Source organism: Salvia splendens, chromosome 11 (genome assembly GCF_004379255.2).
Source record: "Salvia splendens isolate huo1 chromosome 11, SspV2, whole genome shotgun sequence".
Classification (NCBI taxonomy): Eukaryota; Viridiplantae; Streptophyta; class Magnoliopsida; order Lamiales; family Lamiaceae; genus Salvia; species Salvia splendens.
In genome coordinates, this window is record NC_056042.1 from 5630848 (window position 1) to 5643116 (window position 12269).

The 12269-nt window shown below is 34.5% G+C and overlaps 2 protein-coding genes across 2 annotated transcripts; both read left to right on the forward strand.

Annotated features, from left to right (window-relative positions):
* Positions 1-1640: 1640 nt before the first annotated feature.
* LOC121756057 (novel plant SNARE 11-like) lies at positions 1641-6478 on the forward strand. The gene is made up of 10 exons (XM_042151515.1): positions 1641-2017; positions 2207-2299; positions 3331-3424; positions 3495-3532; positions 3978-4066; positions 4823-4902; positions 5359-5415; positions 5509-5601; positions 5760-5834; positions 6070-6478. Exons 1-10 carry the CDS (start codon positions 1956-1958, stop codon positions 6157-6159), a joined length of 771 nt encoding a protein of 256 aa, XP_042007449.1. The 5' UTR covers positions 1641-1955; the 3' UTR covers positions 6160-6478.
* Positions 6479-7530: 1052 nt separating this feature from the next.
* Positions 7531-11379, forward strand: LOC121756243 (novel plant SNARE 11-like). Its single transcript, XM_042151737.1, has 10 exons — positions 7531-7891; positions 8026-8118; positions 8764-8857; positions 8963-9000; positions 9128-9216; positions 9776-9855; positions 10331-10387; positions 10481-10573; positions 10661-10735; positions 10971-11379. The coding sequence occupies exons 1-10, from the start codon at positions 7830-7832 to the stop codon at positions 11058-11060; spliced, it is 771 nt and encodes a 256-aa protein (XP_042007671.1). The 5' UTR covers positions 7531-7829; the 3' UTR covers positions 11061-11379.
* Positions 11380-12269: the final 890 nt, after the last annotated feature.

Sequence of the window (12269 nt, forward strand, 5' to 3'; positions counted from 1 at the left end):
ACGACCTACCCCCAATGCCCATTGTAGATGGGGGAGCTGCACTGAAAGGGGGTGGGGGTGGGGTTGGTTTTAGGAGGATGTGATTTGGAATATATTTTTTTATTTTTTATTTTAATTTGTATAAATACATTTCACTTTTCATTCCATCCCATTCCACTTCATTCACAACATCCAAGATGATTTGATCGAAGTGATGTGGCACGCACAAATGTTTTCCAGCACCGACGTATCTTTTTTTCCTCCTTTTTTCCTTTATTTTTTTAAAGTAATTTTTTTATTTTTAAATATTTAATTAAGTTATTCCGAGTTGTTATATATTTTCTATTTTAATTTTAGATGTAAAAACAATGAATAAACTATAAAGTAAGGGCATGTTCACTATAGGAGATTTCCATTTCTAACATTTGGAAGAATTAAATCTTCCAAGAATTGAGCCATAATTAGCCACATATATAATTCTTTGCCCCATTGTTTTAGTATGTTAGAATTGGCCCAAGAATTACCCAAAATAAAGACTTTGACATAATAGAATTATGGATTGACAAATTTATCCCTTCAAGTGAAAATGTGGAAAAGTGAGGTAAATGTGTAAAACCAAGTCCATTTCTTGGCGCACTTTTCAATGCACAAACAAATCTTACCTATAAGGCAAGATTTCAATTCTTCCTCAATTGACATGAATAGTGCAGACCCCACCTCAATTGTAAGACCCCAACAATAATTAGTGGAAGGTGAACAACCATAATTCCTCTAATTGGACCAAGAATTGCCCAATTCTTACCTAGTGAATATGTCCTAAGTTAAATATTCTAGCCTGAAAAAACATGTGGGGAGAGGGTCTATATTATAGGAGTTGTGGTTTTAGATGGGAGTTTTGACGTATGGAGAGTGAGTATGTTGTAGTACCCTTATTATTCCTAAATATTATGCATTTAGGTACTCTCTTTGAAGCAATGACGGATTCAGAAATTTTGTTTCGAGGGTGCAAAATTTAATTGTTTAGACTTAGAGCTTTAAAATTATGAATATTTTATATAGATATATTTTTTAATTGTTTAAGGCTTGAATTGTTTTTTAAAAATAGTTTGTTATATACTCAAACACACAAATTAGAAGACAAATAATAAATTGTTATATTTAATGATGCGGTAGTTCGAAGCATTACTAAGCCAATCATACATTCATATCAATTAACAAATTAAGACAAAAATGCAAGCAAAATAGCAAAAGTTGCGCATGTTAGGAATCGAACATGGGTTTAACACATTGGTATGTGAACCTTTTATCACTACGTCAGACAAGGTTTTGGAGACACAATCGTACCTCTTGTTATTAATTGGCTCCGCCACTGCTTTGAAGACTATATTATAGGATCACATCCCCTATATTATAATCTTAATTATCTATTAAGACAAAAAGTTGTTTTTCAATTTTCTCTCGGCATGAGATCATTCCTACAATCAGCAATTAATTTTTTTAATTATTCGAATATCTAATCGAAAAACGTAGGCTGAATCGGACAAGAAATCTAAATTAAGTAAATCGTGACAGAGTCCACCTCATTCCCTCCATTGGCAAAATGGGATTAATATATATGTATATGAAAATAGTTTACATATTATTGTTTGATTATTTTTGGATGATTTTTTAAGGTTAAACAATGGCAGAAATATTTGTCAATCATGAGAGTTGAGACCGCCAGCTCATAGCAGAGGCTGTCTCTCTCTCATCTTCCCCCAAAATTTCCAATCAGATCCATCAACACCCACCTCCACCATCACATTGCTCCAAATTCCAACTCTTCCACCGTTGATGCGGCTGTTTTGATCCATCTTGACGTTGTTGAATTTTTGATCGGACTGATAATTAATTTTAACGGCTATTTTTGCTGTGGAATTTTGTCTTTGAATTGAAGATCTCCGACTCGCAATCCTGTTATTGACTCCCTGCAAAAGATGGTGAGCGAAGAGCTCGCGGAGATCGAGGGCCAGATTCAAGATATATTTCGAGCTCTATCGTAAGCTTTCGTTTTCAATTAATTTACCCATTTCTGATTGATTTTTTGGAAGGGTGATAGAACGTAAAATCGATGTTTTGCATCGTGTTTGTTGAACCTTTTGTTGCCTAAAGGTATTGAATTGGAACTACTGTGCATTTTGTTTAAGCATTCGATGTATTGATTATTGTTGATTGCTGCATTGTGAAGGAATGGATTCCAAAAATTGGAGAAAATTAAGGACTCCACCCGGCGAAGCCGGCAGCTGGAGGAGCTCACCGATAAGATGCGCGAATGTAAGAGGTAATGGGTTGGAGCCTTTGAAGTTTGCTTTTCTTCCTGTTGACTTGAGTTGATATGTGAGCTTTCGACTTAGCTTTTAGCAGGAAAGTGCTTTGCTAAATTGCAATTACAAGTAGGTGGTTTAAGTATAGAATTTTGTGTGGTAAATGGATGGATGTGTTTTGAATTAGGTGTTTAGATTGTGCATGGTAAGGTAGTGGAACTGGTGGTGATCCACTTTATGAATGTGCATTGCTATTTGCTGGGAAGATATATGCCAGGATTCAATTAGAGAGTTCTAATATGCTTGTTGTTTTTACTTGAGTCGGTTGGGACCATTGGGTGTTGAATCTTGTTTATGGGGTAGGATCGATTGCAGTGGTTTCTTATCTTCACCGTGGACCTGATGAACAGGGTTGAGCCATTGACACCAATACTAAGATGTAGAAGATTTGATCTCCTTTTGGGTTTTTCACCTGTTAAGAAAACTAGATATGCTTGATGTATCACTAATATAAGCCTGTGGAAAATCAAATGACGGTGTTAAAAGTGCTCCTACACATTTCATTAATCAAAGGTGATTTAAATATAACTTCAAAAAAGCATTAGCACAGGCTTACGGTTGAAAATGTGTTTATGTTCAGAGACGTGTAGTTTTTTTGCTTGATGTGGTAAAGTTTTGTTAAGCCCGTAGAAAATTGAACTACCGAGTAAAAAATTTCTTTGTACATTAAGGTTGAACACTTTTCCTGGTAAGGTTTATAGAGGCATGGTGGTGTAATCCTGTACATGTTATCATGTAAAAGAAAAAGTAGTTTTTAACTTTGAACTAACATAACCATTTGGGAAGCCACTTAACTGTCTTTTAGTTTACCTAGAAAATTAATTACTTAGTTTGATATACCGACCTCAATCTCTCTCTCGCACACTGACACACACACATGTCGAAGTGCACACCCACAAAAAATATCCAGAGATCCAGGGAAATATGCTTGTACATATACACATGTCGAGAAACCATAAGTCTGAAATGATTTTTCTTGCCACCTCAGGCTTATCAAAGACTATGACCGAGGACTCAAGGAGTCAGACTACAAAAATGACCCTAGCACAAACAAGGCGCTTAATGAGAAAAAGCAATCAATGGTGAGTTCTACTTTCTGAAACCTTTATTTTTACTTAAAATATCTCTGAAGTTCCCTGCCTTATCTTGCAGATCAAAGAGTTGAACTCATATGTCGCTCTCAAGAAACAGTAAGTTCCTTCAGGATAATCAGAATTGGACAATGACACATTTTATATGTTATTTTAAGTTTCTAACTCAACTCAACTCATTGCTGTTTAGCAATAATAAATTCTTATCGTCATGTCTTTCATGGCAGTAAATTACTGATGTACTTCCTATAGTATTTTTAGCATAATTACTTTTGTTAAGCTCATCAACTCGTTTCTTTTCAAGACAAAGATGATAAGTAATGATATGAAAGGGTATTGATTAGTAAATTAAATCTTATTGAAATTACTACAACAAACAATGTTCAATCTATGAACAATTATCCTCCCTATGAGTATCTGATTCACTGGATACAGTGATTCTAATAAAGCAACAAGAGAGAGTTGTCTTGAAGGCATGATGGCATTGAGTAAAACAGACGTATGGACTTGTAATTTTAACAGTTTTTCTTTTACAATGTTGTAGGTACTCAAGTAGTCTTGAAAATAAGCGAGTGGATCTCTTCGAAGGCCCGAGTGAAGGGTTTGCAGAAGATAATGTGTTGCTTGCTTCAAGTAAGAACCATCCATCCAATGCTTGATAGACCATTCATGTTTGAAAATATTTCCAGTGATCCTAGAATCAATTGACAAGAAAAGGTGAACCATAGTGATTCCCACTTGCTATTTGGTCTGGTTCAGTTATTTCTAGATGGATAAGGATACTCCAAGTAGTGAGTAGCAAACGCTATGAGATCCCGTGGGAAAACAAAACTATTGGGTTATAAATGATATAATATGATATTATTGTCAAGTGTCAACATTTTGTTATCCTTCACTATGAATATATCGCTTTAATTAGTAAGGGTGAAAAGAGTACTCTCTGGGCATATATGGCCTGTTTTTAGCTTGTTGAAAATGATCTGCCTCAAGGAAGAAACTCAGAGCCAATCACTAAAGAGCCTAATAATCCAACTCCTACTAAGATGTCATTTTTTGAATTGTGAGCTTGATGATATATCATCTTGTGATTTCTTCGCTTTCTCTTTATCTTTCTATCCTTTCTTATTCTCTATTTTACTAAACATTGTTTGGTAGCTAAGGTGTATTTTATCCACCAAGAAGCTGTACTTTAGAACTTCTGGCTTCTCTGTAAATAAGAATAATTCTATTCTAGCTAAGGTGTATTTTATCCACCTCATATGGATTCTCACGTTTAAGAATCTGGACACAGTTTACACTGGCAGAAACAATTCAATTCATTTTTATCCATTTATTTTCCTTCTAGCTAATCTATATGACTAAGACGAATGTGAATTTTTTGTATTGCAGATATGACAAATCAGCAGCTTCTAGATCGTGGACATAATATGATGGATGAGACTGATCAAGCAATTGACAGAGCTCAAAAGGTCTATAAATTAGAATGCCCAATTGCATTTCAAGATTCTTTTACTGTATGATGATTCATAACTTCTCCTGCTATATGATATGAGGTCAGAAATTCCGTTTACTAGTTCTGACTACAATAATAAGTGGAGGTCTGCATCTTTCCATCTAGAAACATTTTAGTTTGATGTTGTACTGTCTATTCCTGGTTTTTTCTTGTATGGCTAGTAAGTTATAACATCTGAAAGGTTGGTTTGAATATTAGCAACTTTGTTTCATCTTTCATGTCTCTGCAAAACTCTATAAATAAGAAAAAGCTTCTCATTTTGATCCTCCTTCCGAAAGATCGGTGATACGAAAAAATCAGTATTCATTTTCTGCTACTTACTTTTAATTGGATCAACATGTGGTAAATTTAGTATCCACTAGAAGTTTGATTCATAAATCCCTAATAAGATCCATACTCTTCTTCTTTTTAGGTTGTTCATGAGACCATTAATGTGGGAACAGAGACTTCTGCCGCACTCAAGGCTCAGGTGTGTTTTGGATCGAGAAGAGGTTCATTTTTCCAGGAAAAATCTTATACCCGAGTGTTACCTATAAGATTTTGCATCTTGTGTTATTTTCAGACTGAACAGATGAGTAGAATTGTGAATGAGCTGGACTCAATCCATTTTTCAATTAAGAAGGCCTCTAAGCTAGTAAAGGAAATTGGTAGGCAGGTAAATATCTTAAATGAACACCGGTCTGCTTCAATATGTCTAAATCTTTTCATTATACAAGCTAAACTAATTTGGTTTCTTATTTAAGTTGCAACTGATCACTGGTCTGCTTTGATTCTTTTCATTTACAAGTTAAACTAATTTGGTTTTTTATTTAGGTTGCAACTGATCGGTGTATCATGGCTCTCCTATTCCTTATTGTTGTTGGTGTCATAGCTGTCATTATAGTAAAGGTCAGATACCTGTTTGCTTTTCATTATTTTATATTTGGCTTACAATTAAAAAGCTCGATTTTTCTGACCATTGAACGCCTGTTACATTTGTAACATGTCTTCTTATTGAGTTGTTTATGTTTGCTTATAAGTTGTATCAGCAATGCAGTCTGATATGGTTTCCTTTTTTAGCGGTGTGTTATGATTTTGTATGTGGTGGGGCTTTTCTAAGATGTTGGTGTGACTCAATTTTCAGATTGTGAACCCAAATAACAAAGAAATTCGAGATATACCAGGATTAGCTCCTCCTGCACCTGCTCGGAAACTTCTATGGATTTCTGATTGATGAATGCAGAATCTCATGGCTACCAAATATCGACTATCTGGAGTTTGAATGGACGAAATTTGATTGGCTAGGTAGCTGAGGGGTCGAGTTCATCAAAGTCAGGGTTCGACAGATAGATCAATTGATATGAGTGTGATCTTCTTCTGTTCGTCAATCGCATATTTTTTAGGAGGCGGCTACCATAATTTTCAACAACATAATTTCTACCTTGTATCTTCTGAAAGAGTTGATTCTTTTACATTTGGATGAGGAATATTCGGTGTATATGCGTCTGGCATTCTTTAATCTTTATATATGTATTTGTTCATGTGTTTTGTTAGATGATGATGATGAATCTAAGTGTCGAAACAACACCATGCCCACCACCTTTCACTTTGATGGATGGTCACACCTCTAGCAGCAAAGTGAGAAATTAAAGACAGGGTGTTAAATTGATTATAATTAACACTCCGTTTTTTTTACTTTCATTGAAAAATGAATTTCCTTTTTGCAATTTCACTTACATAGTTGGAAAATGATAAGAGTGGGTTAGAAGCTTAATCAAAAGAGTAGTATCTTTACGATGAAATTGATTAGAATGAATACTGCGTAATTTTACCTTCGTGGATAGAATCACTCTTTGCTTAGGCAAAATGATTATTATTAAGAAAGGTTGGCATTAGTATATGTGTATAACATTGTAAGTATTTTGTAGTATTTATGATGACAAAATACATCGAATCAATATCTTACATCTCTACATACGCACAATTTTATTGAAAGGCCAGAATATGTTTATCGTGTCTCCATTTTTTTGTCAAGTTATTTTGCCTACCTCTTCAATTAAATAGGAGTACCAATTTGATTAAAACAAGAAAATTTAATTAAATAATGAAGTCCATAAAATAATTATTCAATCAAAGAACCCCTTAAATTAAAATACAATAGTATATGAACCTAATGAAAAAAAATAAAAAAAATGTAAAAAGTTATAATGGAACAAATGTATTAGTACATAAATCTAATGAAACAAAAAAAATTGTAGAAGGACTTAATAAAGTAAAATATATTAATATAAGGACATCTAGTAGTTTTAAAATTGATATACATAAAATTATGGATTGCTAAAATGCTAGACTTGACATAGGAATTTGGATCAATAATGAGGGATACATTTGCAATTTTTTAAATGGAACTTAAATATATCTATGCCATTATTATCACTAAATTTTATGCATTTATGTATGCTCTTTTCAAGATTATATGAATCTTAAGCAATTAAATTTATTAATTACTTGAATATGCAATCGAAATTTCAAACGTAGCTAGAGTACCTCTTTTACTCCGTTGCAAAGGAATAAAATAGGTATAGTTTTTTTGATTATTTTGGATGATTTTTGAGGTTAAACAATGACAGAAATGTTTGAAAATCATGAGAGTCGAGACCGCCAGCTCATAGCAGAGGCCGTCTCTCTCTCATCCTCCCCCTAAAATTTCCAATCAGATCCATCCACCACCACATTGCTCCAAATTCCAACTCTTCCACCGTTGATGCGGCCGTTTTGAATCCATCTTTACGTTTTTGAATTTTTTATCAGAGTGATAGTTTTAACGGCTATTTTTGCGGTCGAATTTTGTCTTTGATTTGAAGATCTCCGACTCGCAATCCTGTTACTGACTCGCTGCAAAAGATGGTGAGCGAAGCGCTCGCGGAGATCGAGGGCCAGATTCAAGATATATTTCGAGCTCTATCGTAAGCTTTCATTTTCAATTAATTTTCCCCTTTCTGATTGATTTTCTGAAAGTGTGGTTGCTAGAAGGTTTAAATAGATGTTGAACCTTTTATTGCCATTCGATGTATTGATTATTATTGATTGCATTGTGAAGGAATGGATTCCAAAAATTGGAGAAAATTAAGGACTCCACCCGGCGAAGCCGGCAGCTGGAGGAGCTTACCGATAAGATGCGCGAATGTAAGAGGTAATGGATTGGAAGATGCTTGCTTTTCTTCTTGTTGACTTTGAGTGAGCTTAATTGTAATTACAAGTAGGTGGTCTGAGTTTAGTATTGGATTTTGTGTGGTAAATGGATGGATGTGTTTTGAAATAGGTGCCAGATTGTGGATGGTGGTGATCCACTTTCTGAATGTGCATTGCTTGAAAGATATATGCCAGGATTTGATGCGAGTTCTAATATGCTTGTTGTTATCACTTGAGTCGGTTGGGTATTGAATCTTGTTTATGGGGTAGAATCGATTGCAGTGGTTTCTTATCTTCCCCGTGTACCTGGTGTACCTGATGAACTTGGTTGAGTCGTTGACACCGATACTAAGATGTAGAAGATATTGATCAACTTAGGGGATTTCAACAGTTAAGAAAACAAGAGATGCTTGATGTATCACTAATATAAGCCTGTGGAAAATCAAATAACGGTGTTAAAAGTGCTCTTACACATTTCATTAATCGCTTAAATATGACTTCGAAGAATCATTAGCACAGGCTTACGGTTGAAAATGTGTTTATGTTCAGAGCCTTATAGAATCATATCCAGGGTCCAGGGAAATATGCTTGTATATATACATGTTGAGAAACTATTAGTCTGAATTGATTTTTTTTGCTACCTCAGGCTTATTAAAGACTATGACCGAGAACTCAAGGACTCAGACTACAAAAATGACCCTAGCACAAACAAGATCCTTAATGAGAAAAAACAATCAATGGTGAGTTCTACTCTCTGGAACCTTTTATTTTTCTGTACTTCCTAGAGGCCACTTTTCTTTTACTTAAAAAATACTACCTCTGAAGTTCCCTGCCTTATCTTGCAGATCAAAGAGTTGAACTCATACGTCGCTCTCAAGAAACAGTAAGTTCCTTCAGGATAATCGGAATTGGACCATGACATTCGTATGTTATTCTAATACTCCGTACAATTTAGTATAACAGACGTATGGACTTGTAATTTTAACCGTTTTTCTTTTACAATGCCGTAGGTATTCAAGTAGTCTTGAACATAAGCGAGTGGATCTCTTCGAGGGCCCGGGTGAAGGGTTTGCAGAAGATAATGTGTTGCTTGCTTCAAGTAAGAACTATCCATCAGATGCTTGATAGACCATTCATGCTTGAAAATATCTTTAATGATCCTAGAATCAATTGACAAGAAAAGGGGATTATAGTGATTCACACTTGCAATTTGGTCGGGTTCAGTTATTTCTTGATGGTTCATGGATAAAGATGCTCCAAGGAGTGAGTAGCAAACACTATGAGATCCTACGGGAAAACAAAAATATTGGGTTATAAATGATTATTATGATATTATTGTCATCATTTTGTTATCCTTCACTACGAATATATCGCTTTGATCCAATGCATAAGAAGTAAGGGTAAAAAGAGTAGTATCTGGGCATGTATGACCTGTTTTCAGCTTGTTGAAAATAGTTTGCCTCATTTCGATTGTTATTTTTAAAATCTGGTCTCGTGGTGATTCATGGTGGCAAAGAACACAACCTCATTTGGATTCTTATGTTTAAAATCTGGACACAGTTTACACTGGAAGAAACAATTCAATGCATTTTTATCCATTTATTTTCCTTCTAGCAAATATTTATGACTGAGAAGAATGTGGATTTTTTGTATTGCAGATATGACAAATCAGCAGCTTATGGATCATGGAAATAATATGATGGATGAGACTGATCAAGCAATTGACAGAGCTCAAAAGGTCTATAAATTGGAATGCACAATTGCATTTCTAGATTCTTTTATTATGTATGATGATTCATTACTTCTCCTGCTATATGATCTACAAGGTAAAAAATTCCTTTTACTAGTTCTGACAACAATAATAAGTGGAGGTCGGCATCTTGCCATTTAGACACATTTTAGTTGTACTGTGTATATCCTAGTTTTTTCCTGTATGGCTAGTAAGCTGTAACATCTGAAAAGTTAGTTTTAATAGTATTAACAACTTTGTTTCATGTCTCTTCATAAATCTAAAAATAAGTAAAGCTTCTCATTTTGATCCTCCTTCAGAAAGATCAGTAATACGAAAAAATCTCGCCACCTGCTAAGTCATTCCTATATCAGTATTCATTGTCTGCTACTTACTTTTAATTAGCATATGAGGTTAATTCAGTATCCACTAGAAGTTTGAATCATAAATCCCTATTAAGTTCCATTTTCTTCTTCTTTTTTAGGTTGTTCATGAGACCATTAATGTGGGGACAGAGACGTCTGCCGCACTCAAAGCACAGGTGTGTTTTGAATTGAGAAGAGGTTCACTTTTCCAGGAAAAATCTTATACCTGATAGTTGCCGATAAGCTTTTGCATCTTGTGTTATTTTCAGACTGAACAGATGAGCAGAATCGTGAATGAGCTGGACTCCATCCATTTTTCAATTAAGAAGGCCTCTAAGCTAGTAAAGGAAATTGGTAGGCAGGTGAATATCTTAAATGATCACCGGTCTGCTTTGATATGTCGAACTCTTTTCATTATACTAGTGAAACTAATTTGGTTTCTTATTTAGGTTGCAACTGATCGGTGTATCATGGCTCTCCTATTCCTTATTGTTGTTGGTGTCTTAGCTGTCATTATAGTAAAGGTCAGATACCTGTTTGCTTTTCATTATTTTGTATTTGGCTTACAATTAAAAAGCTCGATTTTTCTGACCATTGAACACCTGTTACATTTGTAACATGTCTTCTTATTGAGTTGTTTATGTTTGCTTATAAGTTGTATGAGCAATGCAGTCTGATATGGTTTCCTTTTTTAGCGGTGTGTTATGATTTTGTATGTGGTGGGGCTTTTCTAAGATGTTGGTGTGACTCAATTTTCAGATTGTGAACCCAAATAACAAAGATATTCGAGATATACCAGGATTAGCTCCTCCTGCACCTGCTCGGAAACTTCTATGGATTTCTGATTGATGAATGCAGAATCTCATGGCTACCAAATATCGACTATCTGGAGTTTGAATGGACGAAATTTGATTGGCTAGGTAGCTGAGGGGTCGAGTTCATCAAAGTCAGGGTTCGACAGATAGATCAATTGATATGAGTGTGATCTTCTTCTGTTCGTCAATCGCATATTTTTTAGGAGGCGGCTACCATAATTGTCAACAACATAATTTCTACCTTGTATCTTCTGAAAGAGTCGATTCTTTTACATTTGGATGAGGAATATTCGGTGTATATGCAGCTGGCATTCTTTAATCTTTATATATGTATTTGTTCATGTGTTTTGTTAGATGATGAATCGAGTATTGAAACAACACCGTCTCTATGAAAGAGTACTTGTGAGTTGTGAGTGAAGGTCCAACTTTTCAAAGTCTATTTTGGTCTCCTGTGAGGGCTACTTGCAACTTTCAATCCATAAACACGACATGTGCCCGTTGCGTCGACGTTATAAAGCCCAAGACAAGCTCAATGTTTGATTTGGAAACATAGTGAATTCCCTCCAAATCATCAATTTTATAAAGCCTAATTCAGGTTAAACAACATTTGATCTGGACTCGAATACTACAGCATTTGTACATCAAGTTGAAAAGACGAATTAATGATCAAACAGAGATAACTACTCGCAAACATATACAACTAATGAAGTTGTACACACACACTTTAGTACCAGTCATTTTTAATATTAGATTTCCCAAAAAAAATAAATTCCTTCATTCAAACGACAAAAGAATGGGTTAAAAACTTAACCAGAAGAGTAGTATCTTCACTATGAAATTGATTATAATTAATTACTTTTGTTGATAGAATCACACTTTGCTTAAGCAAAATAATTGTTAAGAGATGTTGGAAGTAGTATATGTGTGTATAATATTGTTAGTATTTTGTAGTATTTCTGTTCGAATCATGATAAAGAAAATTCAATCCATTTATCCTACATGTCTACATACAATTTTATTTGAAAGGCTAGAATATGTTTATTGTCTCCAATTTTTGTCAAGTTATTTTGCTTGACTCTTCAATTGAATTGGAGTACCTAAACTTACAATAATCACACGGCTAGTAAAATTTAATTATTTAATTTAATCTCCCAGCATTAAGGAACAATTACTCCTCCTTGAATGTGATGTGATGCGAAGCATATGTTCTATGTTTTTCCCCTTAGACTACACACTTTTATGT

Coding starts and splice junctions, on each gene's coding strand:
- LOC121756057 (XM_042151515.1), top strand. CDS start 1,956: ATGGTGAGCGAAGAGCTCGCGGAGATCGAGGGCCAGATTCAAGATATA. Junction 2,300..3,330: donor AAGATGCGCGAATGTAAGAG/GTAATGGGTTGG, acceptor TTGCCACCTCAG/GCTTATCAAAGACTATGACC. Junction 3,533..3,977: donor TATGTCGCTCTCAAGAAACA/GTAAGTTCCTTC, acceptor ACAATGTTGTAG/GTACTCAAGTAGTCTTGAAA.
- LOC121756243 (XM_042151737.1), top strand. CDS start 7,830: ATGGTGAGCGAAGCGCTCGCGGAGATCGAGGGCCAGATTCAAGATATA. Junction 8,858..8,962: donor ATGAGAAAAAACAATCAATG/GTGAGTTCTACT, acceptor CTTATCTTGCAG/ATCAAAGAGTTGAACTCATA. Junction 9,217..9,775: donor TAATGTGTTGCTTGCTTCAA/GTAAGAACTATC, acceptor TTTGTATTGCAG/ATATGACAAATCAGCAGCTT.